The sequence below is a fragment of the Pristiophorus japonicus genome, chromosome 5 (assembly GCF_044704955.1).
Source record: "Pristiophorus japonicus isolate sPriJap1 chromosome 5, sPriJap1.hap1, whole genome shotgun sequence".
NCBI classification, from domain to species: domain Eukaryota; kingdom Metazoa; phylum Chordata; class Chondrichthyes; family Pristiophoridae; genus Pristiophorus; species Pristiophorus japonicus.
Window position 1 is genome coordinate 217,831,096 of NC_091981.1, and position 21,171 is coordinate 217,852,266.

General features: G+C 43.7%; 1 protein-coding gene across 2 annotated transcripts in view; it reads right to left on the minus strand.

Annotated features, from left to right (window-relative positions):
* cdk14 (cyclin dependent kinase 14) overlaps positions 1-21,171 on the minus strand; it is an 860,906-nt gene that overhangs the window by 490,381 nt on the left and 349,354 nt on the right. For both annotated transcript variants that reach the window (XM_070881317.1, XM_070881319.1), the window contains one exon: positions 15,353-15,447. In XM_070881317.1, coding sequence (XP_070737418.1) covers positions 15,353-15,447 — 95 coding nt within the window. The remainder of the gene's footprint in view (positions 1-15,352; positions 15,448-21,171) is intronic.

Consider the following 21,171-nt stretch of genomic DNA (forward strand, 5'->3'; position numbering starts at 1 on the left):
GCAGCAATATTACCTCCATCGAGCATCAAACATTGCATTAGACAACCATTCCCATGAATGTGTCCTCATTGACAGTTACAAGGGTCCCAAGAGAAAACTAGTTTGACAGCCTCGTTTCACCTGTTTGTGGATGTCAATCAACACCACAAAATTGACCAGAATTCAGTACTAAATTTGCAATCTCTGCAAACATCACTTTCTTGTTTTAATGGAAGTACTTCTACAACACTTATTGCTGTGACAGGAATGAGGATGGAAGGATCAGCATTTAGTTCTTTCATTTTCTTTCAAAAACGTCTGCAAGGACAGCAGGTGTGGAAAAAATGGAAGTATTACATTGGTTTTGTATGGGTGAGACTGGGGTACATATCATTATAGGGCAGAGTAGAAGGGGCTTTGTTCTGTATTTGGATCAATGCCAGAGAGCTTTCACATTTTCAGTTGCACGGTTGGGAATGAGATTGGGTGAATGAGGTTAGAAGGTTCTGCATTTGGACTGAACTGGAAGCTGACACTGGCGGACAACAATGTAAATTCATTCCCTTTCTGGTACTCCGACATCCCTCACTTTAACAAAGATTTCAACAAGGTACAGGTATATAAAAGACAAATAAAATCAAACAAAGGGAAACGGCCAGCATCCAGAAACAATGAACTCTTCAAAATTATTAAAATGACAAACTTAAACGACTAAATATTTGAAATTCAATCATTTAAAAACTTCCAAACATCAATTGATCCAGCTTAGAGGCAGGACAGCACGACATTTACAACCTGTCAAAAACACTCCATTATGATTACAGTAAACTTCACATCTTTCAGCAGGAGGTTTAAAGACTTGAGTCAATCAGTGAACAAGCACAGTCAATTGTGCTGGTTCAATCAGTGTTGCCTCTTCAATTTTTGGACAGTGCAGGAACTAGTATTGCATCGCATATAGCAGAATCACTCAGCCGTAAGATCCTGCGCATCCCAGCAGGATGCGCACCAATGTTAGAGGGGTCTTATTAAACAATATAGTACATCAGTAGTATAGATCTTCAAACTAAAATTACACAGGTGACGTATTTTAAACTGCGTTGTATTTTATATCATCGCTATGAATACTGATACTCTTCACATTCTGTCAGTTTGCCTCTGTTGGTATTACTCTTTTTGGAGTTCAAGTTGTGGGTTCAGGTTCTACAAGGAACTTGAGCACGTAGTCAAGGGTAGGTGTGCAAGTATATTTGCCATCGGCCACTCGGGTGCATTCCATCGAACTGGGGGAGGGGCAAACGCAGAAAAAGTCTAAATCCATTTTCCCATCAATTTGAATGAATCTCAAGTTGCTGATACCAATAGGTCCAGGTGTTCGGATTTAGGATTTATCCACCAATGAGACAACAACATTAAGCACAGCCCTTTCCAAGATTTCAGGCCCAAAAAGTTCAATGACAGATCAACAAATAAGTACAAGTGCAAAGTAGGACACCAAAAACCTTGCATTTATACAACACTGACATGCAGGAAGCTCATCGAAAGCTCCGGTGCTGCATTCTAACCCATACAAAATCCCACTCTCCCATCATCCCTGTGCTCACAAGCCTACATTGGCTCTCAGGCCAATACCTCAATCTTAAAATTCTCATAATTGTACTCAAATCTCTCCATGGCCTCACTCTTCCCCATCTCGAATCTCCTCCAGCGCTACAACCCGGCAGGAATTCTGCATTTCTCCAACTCTGGATGGTTGTGCATATCCCAATCCCTTCGGCCCACCACCCCCAGTTATGCCTTCAGCCATCTAGGCCCCAAGCTATGGAATTCCCTCACTAACCACTGTCCCTCCACCACACTCTCTCTTCCTTCAAGACCCTCCTTAAAACTTACCTCTGAACAAGCTTTGAGTCATTTGCCCCAGTATCTGCTTCTTTGTCTCATTACAGATCTGCGAAGCATCTTTGGATATTTTCCGATGTTCAAGGCAATCTTATAAATGCGAGTTGTTAGTACATCTGAGTTCTCACCCCCAATGTATTACCAGGCAGCAGACTGCTCGGTCCACTTTCAAAGCCCAATGCACCCCAGCCCACTCCGTCCAAGTGCTAATCGCAGGATCCAGCATCTTTCTTCTTCCTGGCCAAGCTTTCAATGTCAAACTACAGTTCCCAGCTTGCCTGCATGTTGCACCAGCTCCTGAATACCCTGACTCCATTACCCAACTTTGAATCAATATATGTTGGCAGGTACATCTTGCTGCAAAGTGCCTGTTATTCAGGACAAATATAATACTGTACATGGGATCATTTTGTTTCTTTATTCACAATATTTGACAAAATACTTTCACAAAAACTAGCCAGGCATGCTAAGCAGAAAATTACCAGTTGGGACCAGTATCGTAAATTATTAGGAAGCCACTGCCTTCAGCCCCCTCCACAAACTCCGTTCCCTAGCCATCAACACCATCCCTCTCCCTAGCAAGTGACTGAGGCGAAACCAGAACATTCACAACCTTGGCTTGACCCAGAGATGAGCTTCAGATCATATATCCACTCCATCAAGACCCCTAAATTCCACCTCTAACATCACCTGACTCCACCCCTGCTTCAGCTCATCTGCTGCTGAAACCCTCATCAATGTCTTTGTTATTCAGAGACTAGGGTCCTGAACTTAAGGAAAGGTAACTTCGATGGTATGAGACATGAATTGGCTAGAATAGACTGGCAAATGATACTTCAAGGGTTGATGGTGGATAGGCAATGGCAAACATTAAAAGATCACATGGATGAACGTCAACAATTGTACATCCTTGTCTGGAGTAAAAATAAAACCGGGAACATGGCTCAAACGTGGCTAACAAGGGAAATTAAGGATAGTGTTAAATCCAAGGAGGAGGCATATAAATTGCCCAGAAAAGCAGCAAACCTGAGGACTGGGAGAAATTTAGAATTCAGCAGAAGGACAAAGGGTTTAATTAGGAGGGGGAAAATAGAGTATGAGAGGAAGCTTGCTGGGAACATAAAAACTAACTGCAAAAGCTTCTATAGATATGTGAAGAGAAAAAGATTAGTGAAGACAAACGTAGGTCCCTTGCAGTCAGATTCAGGTGAATTTATAATGGGGAACAAAGAAATGGCAGACCAGTTGAACAAATACTTTGGTTCTATCTTCACGAAGGAAGACACAAATAACCTTCCGGAAATATTCGGGGACCGAACGTCTAGTGAGAAGGAGGAACTGAAGGAAACCTTATTAAGCGGGAAATTATGTTCGGGAAATTGATGGGATTGAAGGCCGATAAATCCCCAGAGCTTGATAGTCTGCATCCCAGAGTACTGAAGGAAGTGGCCATCAAAATAGTGGATGCATTGGTGATCATTTTCCAAATGTCTATCGACTCGGGATCAGTTCCTATGGACTGGAGGGTAGTTAATGTAACCCCACTTTTTAAAAAAGGAGGTAGAGAGAAAACAGATAATTATAGACCGGTTAGCCTGACATTAGTAGTGGGGAAAATGTTGGAATCTATTATTAAAGATGAAATAGCAGCACATTTGGAAAGCAGTGACAGGATCGGTCCAAGTCAGGATTTATGAAAGGGAAATCATGCTTGACAAATCTTCTGCAATTTTTTGAGGATGTAACTAGTAGAGTGAACAGGGGAGAGCCAGTGGATGTGGTGTGTTTGGACTTTCAAAAGGCTTTTGACAAGGACCCACACAAGAGATTGGTGTGAAAAATTAAAGCACATGGTATTGGGGGTAATGTATGACGTGGATAGAGAACTGGTTGGCAGACAGGAAGCAGAGAGTCGGCATAAACGGGTCCTTTTCAGAATAGCAGGCAGTGACTAGTGGGGTGCCGCAGGGCTCAGTGCTGGGGCCCCAGCTATTTACAATATACATTAATGATTTAGATGAAAGAATTGTGTGTAATATCTCCAAGTTTGCAGATGACACTAAGCTGGGTGGCGGTGTGAGCTGTGAGGAGAGGCTGCAAGGTGACTTGGACATGTTAGGTGCATGGCAGATGCAGTATAATGTGGATAAATGTGAGGTTATCCACTTTGGTGGTAAAAACACGAAGGCAGATTATTATTTGAATGGTGGAAGATTAGGAAAAGGGGAGGTGCACCGAGATCTGGGTGTCATGGTACATCAGTCATTCAAAGTTGGCATGCAGGTGCAGCAGGCGGTGAAGAAGGCAAATGGTATGTTGGCCTTCATAGCTAGGGGATTTGAGTATAGGAGCAGAGAGGTCTTACTGCAGTTGTACAGGGCCTTGGTGAGGCCTCACCTGGAATATTGTGTTCAGTTTTGGTCTCCTAATCTGAGGAAGGACATTCTTGCTATTGAGGAAGTGCAGCGAAGGTTCACTAGACTGATTCCCGAGACGGCAGGACTGACATATGAGGAGACTGGATCGACTGGGCCTGTATTCACTGGAGGTTAGAAGGATGAGAGGGGATCTCATAGAAACATAAAATTCTGACGGGACTGGACAGGTTAGATGCAGGAGGAATGCTCCCGATGTTGGGGAAGTCCAGAACCAGGGGACACAGTCTAAGGATAAGGGGTAAGCCATTTAGGACTGAGATGAGGAGAAATTTCTTCACTCAGAGACTTATTAACCTGTGGAATTCTCTACCACAGAGAGTTGTTGATGCCAGTTCACTGGATATATTCAAGAGGGAGTTAGATATGGCCCTTATGGCTAAAGGGATCAAGGGGTATGGAGAGAAAGCAGGAAAGGGGTACTGAGGTGGATGATCAGGCATGATCTTATTGAATGGTGCTGCAGGCTCGAATGGCCTACTACTGCACCTATTTTCGATGTTTCTATGTTACCTCTGACTATTCCAATGCTCTCTTGGCTGGCCTCCCATCTTCTACCCTACATAAACTTAATCTCAGCCAAAACGTTGCTGCCCATTTCCTAACTTAAACCAAGTCCTGCTCACTGACCAACATTGGCTCTTGGTCTGGAAACATCACAGTTTAAAAACTCTCCTCCTTGTCTTCAAATCCCTCCATGGCCTCACCCCTCCCTATCTCTAACCTCCTCCAGCCCCACAACCTTTCAAGATCTTTATGCTTCTCCACTTCTAGCCTCTTGGGCATCCCGGATTTTAATCGCTATACCAGTGGCAGCCGTGCCTTCAGCTGCCTAGGTTCAAAGCTTTGGAACTCCCTCCCTGAATCTCTCCTCCTCTCTACCTCTCTTATTTTACCTCTCCTTAAAACCTACCTTTGACCAAACTTTTGATCATGTGTCCTAATGTGGTTCTGTGTCAAATTTTCTTTGATAAATGTCCTGTGAAGCGCCTTGGAATGCTTTACTACGTTAAAAAGTGCTATATAAATGCATATTATTGTTATTTGAAAAGAAAATGTCTGGCTAACTCATGAACATCTATTTGTAAATGCGATGGTAAAACTTTTCTATCAGATGTCACTGCGGGCTCCAAAATAAACAACTTAAATGAAACAGCATTACTAAAACAAACAAAGGTAACAGGATAATAAATCATTTTTTCAGGTCTTGAAAACGTCAAATGAAACAGGTCAGCCACTTTTTCATGTTAATTATGTATCAGTTGTTATTTACTATATGACAGAGCACTGCCCGAAGGGGGGGAAAAAAAAAATCACATTTTATTCTGAAAAATAGTACAGTAGCTACATTACTCCAAAGAGTCGACATGAAACATCAGTCGGAAAGCTTTGTACATTATTCCACTGGCCTTTGGAACGTACTCCTGGACAGTGCTGTCACCTGAAGCTCAAGCAATTATACACAGATGTGGAAATCTGTGGTTAAAAGAATAGGGGAACAGAAAACAGTTGTGTCATTAAGTTAAAGCCACTTTATAGTATAACACATTTTTGCTCAACAGCTACATTGCTTTTCTGGAATATCCCAGTTCTACTTTAAGCATTGGTTCAAATCCAGAGCTAACCACCCATTGAACCAGGGCTGAGCATACATTAGGATAAAGGAACTCGATGTCTCGATTGTAACCACAGTACAATACATCGCCAAGACTTTGTGCCTCCAGAAACAACCAGCATTGCATTTGAGAGACATTGTTCATTGGTACATTTATCTCCAGTTACACCAGTCAATATACAAAAAAAAAAGGATTTAAAAATGGCTTGCTCTTTTCAAAGATTTCCTGTTAAGAAAGAAGGCTTCTGTCTTTTTCTAAGTGAGATCAGAAACCCTTTGCTATGTTCTCGGCACAGAGCTCTAAAGATTGGAGATGCACATCAGCAATTCAGTTTTCCCTTCACAATTTTTCCATCTTTTAAGCACCTTGGGACATTTTATGATGTTAAAGGCACATATAAATGCAAGTTGTATTGTAAAATGAATAGAATAAGTGGGAATCTTCGAAAGAGCCAGTGCAGCCACAATGGGCCGAATAGCCTTCTGTGCTTTATTATTCTATGAATGGACAGAAAATCATGGTGTATAGTCACATTTTCAACAAGAAAAACTTGTATTTATAAAGCGCCTTTAGCGTAGTGAAACGTCCCAAGGCGTTTCACAGGAATGTTATTTGGTTAAAAATTTGACACCAAGCCGCATAAGTAGCAACTGGCGCAGGTGACCAAAAGCTTCGTCAGAGGTATGTTTTAAGGAGCGTCATAAGAAAATAACATAAGAAATAGGAGCAGGAGGAGGTCATTTGGCCCCTCGAGCCTGCTCCACCATTCAATAAGATCATGGACTCAGCTCCACTTCCCTGCCCGCTCCCCATAACCCTTTACTCCCTTATCGCTCAAAAATCTGTCTATCTCTGGCTTAAATATATTGAATGGCCCAGCCTCCAGAGCTCCCTGGGGCAGAGCATTCCACAGATTTACAACCCCAGAGAAGAAATTCCTCCTCATCTCAATTTTAAATGGGCGGCCTCTTATTCTGAGACTATGTCCCCTAGTTTTAGTTTCCCCTATGAGCAGAAATATCCTCTCGACATCCACCTTGTCGAGCCCCCTCATTATCTTATGTTTCTCGATAAGGTCACCTCTCATTCTTTTGAACTCCAATGAGTATAGGCCCAACCTACTCAACCTATCTTCAAAAGTCATCTCCGGAATCAACCTAGTGAACCTTCTCTGAACAGCCTCCAATGCAAGTATATCCTTCCTTAAATATGGAGACCAAAACTGTACGCAGTACTCTAGGTGTGGCCTTACCAATACTTACATAGAAAATAGGTGCAGGATTAGGCCATTCGGTCCTTCAAGCCTGCACCACCATTCAAGATCATGACCGATCATCACCTCAGTACCCCTTTCCTGCTGTCTCTCTTTACCCCTTGATCCCTTTAGCCGTAAGGGCCATATTTAACTCCCTCTTGAATATACCCAATGAACTGGCATCAACAACTCTCTGCAGTAGAGAATTCCACAGGTTAACAACTCTGAGTGAAGAAGTTTCTCCTCATCTAGGTCCTAAATGGTTTACCCCTTATCCTTAGACAGTGTCCCCAGGCTCTGGACTTCCCCAACATCGGGAACATTCTTCCTGCATCTAACCTGTCCAGTCCCGTCAGTATTTTATATGAGATCCCCTCTCATTCTTCTAAACTCCAGTGAATAAAGGCCCAATCGATCCAGTCTCTCCTCATCTGGCAGTCCTGCCATCCCGGGAATCAGTCTGGTGAACCTTCGCTGCACTCCCTCTTTGTACAGTTGTAGCAGGACTTCTCTGCTATTATACTCTATCCCCCTTGCAATAAAGGCCAACATTCCATTTGTCTTCCTGATTATGCAGGTGCACCTGCATACTCACTTTTTGTGTTTCATGCACAAGGACACCAGGTCCCTCTGTACTGCAGCAATTTGCAATTTTTTTCCATTTAAATTATAATTTATTTTTCTATGTTTTCTGCCAAAGTGGATAACCTCATATTTTCCCACGTTATACGCCATTGGCCAAATTTTTGTCCACTCACTTAGCCTGCCTATATTCCTTTGCAGATTTGTTGTGTCCTCCTCATAATTTGCTTTCCCACCCATCTTTGTATCAGCAGCAAACTTGGCTACATTACGCTCGGTCCCATCATCCAAGTCATTAATATAGATTGTAAACAGTTGAGGCCCCAGCACCGATCTCTGCAGCACCCCATTAGTCACTGTTTGCCAACCAGAAAATGACCCGTTTATCCCGACTCCCTGTTTTCTGTTAGTTAGCCAATCCTCTATCCATGCTAACATATTACCCCCAAGCCAGTGAACTTTTATCTTGTGCAGTAAACTTTTATGTGGCACTTTATCAAATGCCTTCTGGAAATCCAAATACACCACCATCCACTGGTTCCCCCTGATCCACTCTGCTCGTTACATCCTCAAGGAACTCCAGCAAATTTGTCAAACATGATTTCCCTTTCATGAAACCATGCTGACTCTGCTTGATTGAATTACGCTTTTCCAAAATGTCCCGCTACTGCTTCATTAGTAATGGACACCAGCATTTTCCCGGTGACAGATGTTAGGCAAACTGGTCGATAGTTTCCTGAGGCCCAAGTTTCGAGCCGCGCCTAGAACGGCGCAGTCCCGACCTGATCGCCCATTTTTTGGGCCACAAAGTGCGCCTAAAAAAACCCTCCAGATTCTCCACCTCCCTGCAGGTCCTCTGGCCCTCGGCGCGGCGCAACACAAGCTGTAGGGGGCGGAGCTAGGTCCCTGCGCTGAAAACAGTGCCGGGACCTCTGCACATGCGCGCTACAGTGGGCGCGCATGTGCAGTAGCTCCAGGCGCCCAAAACTGTGTGGGGCTGCGTGATTAAGGCTCCTCCCACAACCAGCTCCTGCTTCCTGCCTCCGGACCTGACTCCCGTCCCCCCCCACCCCCAGCATCGGACCCGACTCCCGCCCCCCCCGCCCCTGATCCGACAACCGCTTCTCTTCCTTCCCCCCCCCCGGAACCGACACGACACCCCGGACTGGACCCGACCCGACTCCCGCTCCCACCCAACCACCCCCCCAGCCCGGACCCGACCTGACCCCCTCCCACCCACGCCTCCGACCAGGCACCGACCCCGACCTGACTCCCGCTCCCCCCCCCCCCCCGCACAGGATCCGACTCCCGCTCCCCCCCCCCCCCCCCCCCCCCCCGCACCGGACCCGACACCCGCTCCCCCCCCCCCGGACCCGACACGACCCCCCAGACTGGACCCCGACCCGACTCCTGCTCCCCCCCCCCGGACCGGACCCAACCCGGCTCCCACTCCGCCCCCTTCCCCCCCCCGGACTGGACCCGACCCCACCACCCCGCCTCCGGACCAGGCACCGAACCGACTCCCGCTCCCCCCCCCCCGCACTCCTCTCTCTCCCTCCCCCCGACCCGAACCAAACCGACCTCCCTCCCACCACCCCACCCCGACACCACCTACCTGTAAATCTGGTGCTGGGGACGGGCCCTGCCCGAAGTCTCGGGCCCAGCCCATTCAGCCTCCCTCCCCCTTTGAGAATGCATACTGAACATGGATATTAAATGTATACAGACATTAAAGTCGAGAAGTTGAGAACGTGGGAATTCTATATGGACAGTATAAGCTAACAAAGAATTCATGGAGGAATAGCCATGAAATCTCAGACTCGAGACTGCAAAATGTTACAATACTAACACAGCTTGAAAAAAAACCCCACAGTTTGCAATAAAACCTCAAGGTCTTACTAGCTCACATTGCTAACCTGAAACATTAGCAGAAGGAGAATAATGGGCCTGTGTGTAAAATCAGACCATTCTTACATCGGCTTATGAGTGGACAAAGCGAAAGAGGGATCAAAGAGGATAGGCTGAACTAGGATGTCACTCTAATTGTATCTTGTTATCTTTTACCGAAAATGTATAACCGTCGTCCCTTTACAATGTAACGTCACTTTGTCCGTAGGAAGTGAGTGCAATCTATCAGAATGCATTCCTTCTGTCTGATAGAGTCCTCGATCGAGACTTGCTTTAAAATAAAAGCTTGCTTTGTTTAAGGCAGAAACGATATTCGACTCAGTAATTTCGCTGAACCAGATTGAGGGAAAAGAATCCACTTTTATCACCTTCTCCTTTCCCCCCCCCCCCCCCACCCAATCTCCTTTTCCCTCCCCCAATCTCTTTCTTTTCCCCCCCTTAACCCCCATCCCTTCCCCTGCTCCCCCCCTCTCTCCCTCTACCCCCCTCCTCCCCTCGCTGTCAGAAACACAGACACTGACAGACAGAGAATGAGAGACACAGAGACAGACAGACAGATAGAGACACTGACAGACACACACTGGGGGGGGCATCGCAGCACGCTATTGGAGGGCTCCCGGTGCTGCAGTCGGTAAGTAGAAAATATTTTATTGATTGATTTTTTTTTAAAATTATTTATTAATTTTTTTTGATTGATTTATTGGTTGATTTATTGATGTATTTATCATTTATTATTGATAATGGCTCTTTATTTGTAAAACTGAAGTGTTTAATGTTTGTAAACTTCCCTTAAAACCCTCCCCCCCCATTCTCTACGCCTGATTTGTAACCTACGCCTGATTTTCTAAAGTGCAGACAAGGTTTTTTCGAGCGTACAAAAATCTTCACTTACTCCATTCTAAGTTAGTTTGGAGTAAGTTTTCACTGACGAAACTTTGAAAACAGGCGTAAGTGGCCGGACACGCCCCTTTTTGAAAAAATAATTCTGTTCCAAAGTGAAACTGTTCGAACTGACTAGAACTGGAGCAAACTAAATGATGAGAATTCCGATTTCTAAGATACTCCGTTCTGCACCAGTTGCTCTGAAAAATCAGGAGCAAATCATGTGGAAACTTGGGGCCCTGCTTTCTGTCTGCCTCATTTTTTAAATAGGGGCATTACATTTGCAGTTTTCCAATCCGCTGGGACCGCCCCAGAATCCAGGCAATTTTAGTAGATTGCAACCAATGCATCCACTATCTCTGCAGCCACTTATTTTAAGACCCTCGGATGTAAGCCATCAGGTCCAGGGGACTTGACCGCCTCTAGTCCCATTATTTTACCGAATACTACTTCATTAGTGACAGTGATTGTGTTAAAGTTCCCCACTCCCTATAGCCCCTTGATTATCCACTATTGGGAGGTTTTTAATGTCTACTAGCGTGAAGACTGATACAAAATATTTGTTCAACGTCACTGCCATTTCCCTGTTCTCCATTATTAATTCTCCAGTCTCATCCTCTCGGGGACCAAGATTTACTTTACCCACTCTTTTCCTTTTTACGTACCTGTAGAAACTCTTATCTGTTTTTATATTTTGTGCTAGTTTACTTTCATAATCTATCTTCCCTCTCTGAATAAAGGTACAGCAGTTATCGGTGACTTTAATCTACATATAGATTGGGCTAACCAAACTGGTAACAATACGGTGGAGGAAGATTTCCTGGAGTGTATAAGGGATGGTTTTCAAGACCAATATGTCGAGGAACCAACTAGAGAGCTGGCCATCCTAGACTGGGTGTTGTGTAATGAGAGGGGATTAATTAGCAATCTTGTTGTGCGAGGCCCCTTGGGAAAGAGTGACCAGAATATGGTAGAATTCTTCATTTAAGATGGAGAGTGACACAGTTAATTCAGAGAGTAAGGTCCTGAACTTAAAGAAAGCTAACTTCGATGGTATGAGACGTGAATTGGCTAGGATAGACTGGCAAATGATACTTAAAGGGTTGACGGTGGATAGGCAATGGCAGACATTTAAAGATCATATGGATGAACTTCAACATTGTACATCCACGTCTGGCATAAAAATAAAACGGGGAAGGTGGCTCAATCATGGGTAACAAGGGAAATTAGGGATAGTGTTAAAACCAAGGAAGAGGCATATAAATTGCCCAGAAAAAGCAGCAAACCTGACGACTGGGAGAAATTTAGAATTCAGCAGAGAAGGACAAAGGATTTAATTAGGAGGGGGAAAATAGAGTATGAGAGGAAGCTTGCAGGCAACATAAAAAATGACTGCAAAAGTTCTATAGATATGTGAAGAGAAAAAGATTAGTGAAGACAAACGTAGGTCCCTTGCTGTCAGAATCAGGTGAATTTATAATGGGGAACAAAGAAATGGCAGACCAATTGAACAAATACTTCGGTTCTGTCTTCACGAAGGAAGACACAAATAACCTTCCGGAAATACTAGGCGACCGAGGGTCTAGCGAGAAGTAGAAACTGAAGGAAATCCTTATTAGTCAGGAAATTGTATTCGGGAAATTGATGGGATTGAAGGCCAATAAATCTCCGGGGCCTGATAGTCTGCATCCCAAAGTACTAAGGAAGTGGCCCTAGAAATAGTGGATGCATTGGTGGTCATTTTCCAACATTCTATAGACTCTGGATCAGTTCCTATGGATTGGAGGGTAGCTAATGTAACCCCACTTTTTAAAAAAAGGAGGGAGAGAGAAAACAGGGAATTACAGACCGGTTAGCCTGACATCGGTAGTGGGGAAAATGTTGGAATCAATTATTAAAGATGTAATAGCAGCGCATTTGGAAAGCAGTGACAGGATCGGTCCAAGTCAGTATAGATTTATGAAAGGGAAATCATGCTTGACAAATCTTCTCGAATTTTTTGAGGATGTAACCAGTAGAGTGGACAAGGGAGAACCAGTGGATGTGGTGTATTTGGACTTTCAAACGGCTTTTGACAAGGTCCCACAGAAGAGAGTAGTGTGCAAAATTAAAGCACACGGTATTGGGGGTAATGTACTGACGTGGATAGAGAACTAGTTGGCAGACAAGAAGCAAAGAGTCAGGATAAACGGGTTCTTTTCAGAATGGCAGGCAGTGACTAGTGGGGTACCGCAAGGTTCAATGCTGGGACCCCAGCTATTTACAATATACATTAATTATTTAGACAAAGGAATTGAATGTAATATCTCCACGTTTGCAGATGATACTAAGCTGGGTGGCAGTGTGAGCTGTGAGGAGGCTGCAGGGTGAGTGGGCAAATGCATGGCAGATGCAGTATAATGTAGATAAATGTGAGGTTATCCACTTTGGTGGCCAAAACAAGAAGGCAGGATATTATCTGAGTGGTGATCGATTAGGAATAGGGGAGGTGCAACAAGACCTGGGTGTCATGGTACATCAGTCATTCAAAGCTGGCATGCAGGTACAGCAGTCAGTGAAGAAGGCAAATGGCATGTTGGCCTTCACAGCGAGATGATTTGAGTATAGGAGCAGGGAGGTCTTACTGCAGTTGTACAGGACCTTGGTGAGGCCACACCTTGAATATTGTGCACAGTTTTGGTCTCCTAATCTTAGGAAGGACATTCTTGCTATTGAGGGAGTGCAGTGAAGGTTCACCAGACTGATTCCCGGGATGGCAGGACTGACATATGAAGAAAGACTGGATCGACTAGGCTTATATTCACTGGAATTTAAATGAATGAGAAGGGATCTCATAGAAACATAAAATTCTGACAGGATTGGACAGGTTAGATGCAGAAAGAATGTTCCCGATGTTGGGAAAGTCCAGAACCAGGGGTCACAGTCTAAAGATTAGGGGTAAGCCATTTAGGACCGAGATGAGGAGAAACTTCGTCACTCAGAGAATTGCGAACCTGTGAACTATCTACCACAGAAAGTTTTTGAGGCCAGTTCGTTAGATATATTCAAAAGGGAATTTTATATGGTCCATGCGGCTAAAGTGATCAAGGGGTATGGAGAGAAAGCAGGAATGGGGTACTGAAGTTGCATGATCAGCCATGACCATATTGAATGGTGGTGCAGGCTCGAAGCGCCGAATGGCCTACTCCTGCACCTATTTTCTATGAAGGTTTGGGGCCTAGGCAACAGAAGGCATGGCCAACCAATGGTTGAGCGATTATAATCAGGGATGCTCAATAGGACAGAATTAGAGGAGTACAGAAATCTTAGGGGTTGTGGGGCTGGAAGAGATTGGAGCTAGGGAGGGGCAAGGCCATGGAGGGTTTTGAAAGTAAGGAAGAGAATTTTGAAATCGAGGCCTTGCTTAATCGGATGCCAAAGTAGGTCAGCGAGCACAAGGGTGATGGGTGAGCGGGATTTGGTGCAAGTTAGGACACGGGCAGCCAAGTTTTGGATCACCTCTAGTTTACATAGGATAGAATGTGGGATGCCAGCCAGGAGTGCATTGGAATAATCAAGTCTAGAGGTAACAAAGGCATGAATGAGGGCTTCAGCAGCAGATGAGCTGAGGCAAGGGAGGAGACAGGCAATGATACGGAGGTCTTGGATATTTGGTCGAAAGCTCATTTTAGGGTCAAGGAGGACAGCAAGATTGCGCCTCAGACAAAAGTTGGGGAGAGGGATGGAGTCAGTGGCTAGAGTTTGTGGCGGGGACCGAAAACAATGGCTTTGGTCTTCCCAATATTTTCCCAAGAAGTGAAACGCTGCAATATAAACTAAAGATAAAAATTTACCCACAGGTATCAAAGTGAGTGACAAGTGCTAACTTAACCCCTTGCAGTCCATCCTATTCCCAGTGTTAATTCCTTGCTTAACCATTTCAGGGCAAAATTAAAAACTTCATACCTGCCAATAATATTTTACACCCAGCACAAATAGATACAAAGTCAATTTACAATCACTTACAGGTGGCTTAAGGGGGAAAACTGTGTCCAGAGGATAATGATCTATTGCATATACAATTAAAAATACTAATTACAGAAATGCCTGCATTAGTAAACATCCCTTAATCCAATATTTGATTCATTGCCAAATAATTTTTTTTAAATCCTGAAAGAATATATTCGTACTTAACTAAAGCCGAAGAAAGCAGCATGAAATGTTTTCCGGCTTAAAATGACTGAAATGGTAGCGCAAAAAGCACAAAACTGTTAACTGAACTTTTAACTTAACTAAAATATCCAATGGAAGATTTAATGGAGCTTGACTTCTTTTTAAAAAAAAAAGATACTACATACTTTAACCCATGTAATGTGATTTTTGCAGGTAGATTTTCTGAATTAAACAAATGCTTTTTGCATACAAGTCCCAAAATTAAAATTGTATAGGTGCAATTATTTTTTTTTAAATGCAAGGATCATTTCTGATTACTTAAGAGTACAACTGAAAAGCAAAGCATTTATAAGGACCAATTCAGTGGAAGAACAGTTTGTGCTTACTGACACATCCATCTACCAGCAGTCAATAATATTTAAAATTTGCTAAGCTAGCAGCCCCTATGGGAGTCCCTGCCAACCCGACTATGCGATCTGTACTTCTGATGTGCGTAGACGCAAGGAAAACACACTTAGACCGTGACAAAGACTGATTACATTGTGGAGAAAAACAATCACAAATACAATTATGTTGTAATTTTAATCCAAACTATTCCATCAGTGACCAGCTGCTCTTAAACAGAGGTGGGAAGCACTTACCACATACTCAAATACAAGAGTCAGGGTTTCCTTTGTGTGAATGATGTCATGGAGCAGGACTATGTTAGCATGTTTCAGCCCTTTCAACAAGGAAGCTGCAAAGGAATGAAAAGGAAACTCTTAAGAAGTGAGATAGTTAGACATGGCAGACACAATCTATTACTGGCCAAAAGCCTCAAATGTCAGCAATTCATTTAAAAACAACATAACCAATAACAAATTAATGTATTAAATAGATAAAATATATTAAAAGAACACATTCACACTGGATCCTCAATCAACATCACTAAAAACAAATTATCTGGTCAGTAAAAATGATCACATTGCTGCTTGTGGGAGCTTGCTGTGCATAAATTGGCTCCAGATTTCTTTGATTACAACAGTGACTACAATTCAAAAATTACTTCATTGATTGTAAAGCGCTTTGGGACGTCCAGTGGTCGTGAAAGGCACTCGATAAATGCAACTCTGTGCTCCTCTAATTCTGTCCTCTTGAGCATCCCTGATTATAATCGCTCAACCATTGGTGGCCATGCCTTCTGTTGCCTAGGCCCTAAACATAGAAACATAGAAACATAGAAAATAGGTGCAGGAGCAGGCCATTCAGCCCTTCTAGCCTGCACCGCCATTCAATGAGTTCATGGCTCTGGAATTCCCTTTCTAAACCTCTCTCTCCTCTAAGACTCTCTTTAAAACCTACCTCTTGACCAAGTCTGCCCTCATTTTTCCTTGCGGCTCGGTGTCAATATTTTTGCCTTATAACACTCCTGTGGAACGCCTTGTGACGTTGTACTACGTTAAAGACACTATATAAATGCAAGTGATTGTTGTTGTTGGATGACCAGGTGAAACGGTGGGTTAACATTGTTTTTTCAACTCTGGTTCGAAATAAAATCTAGATGACACTGATGGATGACCATCACATCTTATGTTTTTATTTTTATGCAATGAGTGGTTAAGATTTGGAATGCCTGATAGTGTGGTGGATACAGATTCAATAGTATCCTTCAAAAGGGAATTGGATAAATACTTGAAAGAGAAAAAAATTGCAGGGATATGGGGAATTAACGGAGGGATATGGGAAACGAGCAGGGAGTGGAACTAACTGGATTGTTCTTCAAAAGAGCCAGCGCAAAATTGATGGGCCGAATGGCCTCCTTCTATTCTGTACTATTCTATGATTCTATTCTATGTTATTTTTGTGACAGCTTTATATGTCAATATTCTCCTTTGAAATAAACAATGCAGATATTTTATCAATATCAAAATACAAGTATGTATGCATTATTTGGATGATGGAGAAATTGCTAATGTTTTGACATCAACAGAGGGAAATGCTGATTGAGCTCACAAGATGTCATTGTCTTGTCAAATATCCTAAAGAGCGCATTTTTTTTTCCCCAACTGCAGCACTGAATTCTTCCAAATCTCAGTCCTGCAGCTGCCTGTCACTACAATTAATTGCATAAGTTTTATCAGTTCTGCGTTAGACACCAGATGATACTTCACATACAAAAAGATTTCCTTACTGGAGAGAGAAAAAAAATTAGTGATTAATTACTGCCAATCATGGATCAAAAAAAATGGCACCTTAACAAGTGTGCACAGCTTAAAGCACTGCTCACATGGTTGGAAGTTACACGTTTTTAAAAAGGAGAAAATAGCACAAAGAGAGAAAAATCTAAAACTAAAACAAAATTGTCATTAATACACCCTCAAAATATGAGGTAAATTTTACAAATCTGTGCTCCTGAAGCAGAGCGTCTCGCCGAGTGTACATATTGGGAATTTGACTTATTAAAATTAACAATGGACGATCCTGCAAAGTGGGCTGACCTTCATGCCCAAATACACATTTCCGGCACACACACTGCACTGCAGAACCTATTCTATAGTATATTTCTTTATAATGTTTGCAAACCAAGTGCCTGCACACAACAAACCCTTTTGGGAGCACGATTTATTCTTCAAAAATCGCAGTTCTTCATATGAAACCCAATGTAAATACTTGCGGATTATTTTCTCTTCAGTTATAAATAATTGCTCCACAAACTGTTATTTCCATGGTAAGAAACAGTTTACTCACAATAAGATTCCCCTACTGGTGAGGAGGAAACATTAGCAATCAATTGCTGATCAAAATAAGTGGCACCTTCTAATAAGTACATAAGAAATAAGATCAGGAGTAGGCTATTCAGCCCCTCGAGCCTGTTCCGCCATTCAATGAGATCATGGCTGATCTATCTCAACTCTACTTTCCTGCACTATCCTCATATCCCTTGATTCCCTTATTATCCAAAAATCTATCGATCTCTGTCTTGAATATACTCAATGACTGAGCCTCCACAGCCCTCTGGGGTAGAGAATTCCAAAGATTCACCACCCACTGAGTGAAGAAATTTCTCCTCCTCTTAGTCCTAAATGACCAACCCCTTATTGTGAGACTATGACCCCGGGTTCTAGACTCCCCAGTCAGGGAAAACATTCTCTCTGCATTTATCCAGTCAAGACCTGTAAGAATTTTGTATGTTTCAGAAACATAGAAAATAGGTGCAGGAGTAGGCCATTCGGCCCTTCTAGCCTGCACCGCCATTCAATGAGTTCATGGCTGAACATTCAACTTCAGTACCCCATTCCTGCTTTCTCACCATACCCCTTGATCCCCCTAGTAGTAAGGACTTCATCTAACTCCTTTCAATGAGATCACCTCTCATTTTTCTAAACTCGAGAATATAGGCCTAGTCTACTCAATCTCTCTTCATAGGACAATTCCCCCAATCCCAGGAATCTGTCTGGTGAACCTTCACTGCATTCCCTCTATGGCAAGTATATCCTTCCTTAGATAAAGAGACTAAAACTGTACACAATACTTCAGGTTAGGTCTCACCAGGGCCCTATACAATTGCAGGAAGACGTTTTTACTCTTATAATCAAATCCTCGTGTAACAAAGGCCAACATATCATTTGCTTTCTTAATTGCTTGCTGCACCTGCATGTTAACTTCCAGCGATTTGTTTACAAGGACACCCACAGGTCCCTCTGAACAACATTTTCCAATCTTTCACCATTTAAAAAATACTCTGCATTTCTACTTTTCCTACCAAAGTGGATAACTTCACATTTCTCCACATTATATTCCATTTGCCATGTTCTTACCCACTCACTTAGCCTATCTATAGCCCCTTGAAGCCTCTTTGCATCCTCACAACTTACATTTCCACCAAGCATTGTATCATCAGAAAACTTGGATATATTAAATTTTGTCCCCTCATCCAAATCATTGATATAGATTGTGAATAACTGGGGCCCCAGCACCGATCCTTGCGGCATCCCACTAGTTATAGTCTGCCAATCCAAAAATGACCTGTTTATTCCTACTCTGTTTTCTGTCCAATAACCGATTTTCAATCCATGCTAGCATATTACCTCCAATCCCATGAGCCCTAATTTTGTTTAATACCCTCATGTGGCACCTTATCAAATGTCTTCTGAAAATCCAAATACACTGCATCCACTGATTCCCCTTATCTATTCTGCCAATTACAACCACAAAAAATTCAATAGATTTGTCAAACATGATTTCCCTTTCATAAATCCATGATGACTCTGCCAAATCCTATTCTTCTTTTCTAAGTGCCCTGTCCCCATTCTTAATAGATTCTAGCATTTTCCCTACTCGTTATCATCATCATAGGTAGTCCCTTGAAATCGAGGAAAACTTGCTTCCACTCTAAAAGTGAGTTCTTTGGTGACGGAGCAGTCCGATACGGGAATTACAGTCTCTGTCACAGGTGAGACAGTTGTTGGAGGAAAGGGTTGGTGGGGAGTCTGGTGTGCTGCACACTCCTTCCGCTTGTTTTCTGCATGCTCTCGGCGACGAGATTCGAGGCACTCAGCGCCCTCCCGCATGCTCTTCCTCCACTTTGTGCGGTCTTGGGCCAGGGACTCCCAAGTGTCGGTGGGGATGCTGCACTTTATCAAGGAGGCTTTGAGGATGTCCTTGAAAAGTTTCCTCTGCCCACCCGGGGCTCCCTTGTCGTGTCGGAGTTCCGAGTAGAAAGCTTGCTTTGGGAGTCTTGTGTCGGGCATGCGAATAATGTGGCCCGCCCAACGGAGCTGGTCGAGTGTGGTCAGTGCTTCGATGCTGGGGATGTCGGCCTGATCGAGAACACTGATGGTGCGTCTGACCTTCCAGGGGATTTGCAGGATCTTGCAGAGACATCGTTGGGGATATTTCTACAACGATTTGAGGTGTCTACTGTATATGAGCCATACAGAAGGGTGGGTATCACTACAGCCCTGTAGACCATGAGCTTGAGGACCCGATCTTCAAACATTCTCTTCCTCAGGTGGTTGAAGGCTGCGCTGGCGCACTGGAGGCATGTTGAACCTCGATGTCTGTCCTTGCTGATAATAGGCTCCCGAGGTATGGAAAGTGGTCTACATTATCCAGGGCTGCGCCATGGATCTTGACGACTAGGGAGCAGTGCAGTGTGGCGGGATCAGGTTGATGGAGGACCTTTGTCTTACGGATGTTTAGTGTAAGGCCCATGCTTTCGTACGCCTCGGTGAAGATGTTGACAATGACTTGGATTTCAGCCTCTGAATGTGCGCAGACGCAAGCGTTGTCCACGTACTGTAACTCGACGACAGAGGATGGGACGGTCTTGGATCTGGCCTGGAGGAGATGAAGGTTGAACAGGTTCCCACTGGTTCTATAGTTTAGTTCCACTCCAGCAGGGAGCTTCTTGAGTTCGATGAGGTAGAAAAGGCCATCCGTCAGCTCAAGAACAAGGCATCGGCATCGGGAGCGGGAGCGGATGGAATCCCCGCTGAGGCACTAAAATATGGCGGAGAGGCACTATTGGCACAAATGCATGACCTCATCTCTCTCATCTGAAAGGATGCGTTCATGCCGGGAGATCTCAGATGCAGTAATCGTGACCATCTTTAAAAAAAGGGGACGTCCGACTGCAGCAACTACAGAGGACTCTCCCGGTTATCAGCCACTGGGAAAGTCATTGCTAAAATCCTCCTCAACTGTCTTCTCCCCGTGACTGAAGATCTCCTCCCAGATTCACAATGCGAATTCCGTCCACTACGGGGTACAACGGACATGATCTTTATGGCGCGACAATTGCAAGATAAATGCAGGAACAGCAACAACCCTTGTATGTGGCCGTCTTTGACCTTACAAAGGTTTTTGACACTTAACTGCGAGGGACTCCTCCATTTCGGCTGCCCCCAAAAGTTTGGTGCCATCCTCCGCCTGCTCCACGACAGCATGCAAGCCGTGATCCTGACCAACGGATTCACCACAGACCCAATCCACGTCCGGACCGGGGTCAAGCAGGGCTGCGTCATCGTGCCAACCCTTTTCTCAATCTTCCTCGCTGCAATGCTCCACCTCACTTTCCCCACTACTGATTTCAGGCTAACTGGTCTGTAGTTCCCCATTTTCTCTCCCTCCTTTCTTAAATAGAGAGGTTACATTTGCATCCTTCCAATCTGCGGAAACAGTTCTAGAATCTATGGAATTCTGGAAGGTGACAACCAATGCATCCACTATCTCTATAGCCATTTCTTTCAAAACCCTAGGATGTCGGCCATCAGGTCCAGGGGATTTATCGGCTTTCAGTCCCACTAATTTCTCCAGTACTTTTTTTTTTAACTAATCATTTCTTTCTATTCACCATTCTTGCTAGACCCTTGGTTCTCCATTATTTCCAGGAGGTTTTTTTGCGTTTTCTTCCATGAAGACAACCACAAAGTATTTGTTTAATTTCTCTGCCATTTCCTTATTCCCCATTATAATTTCT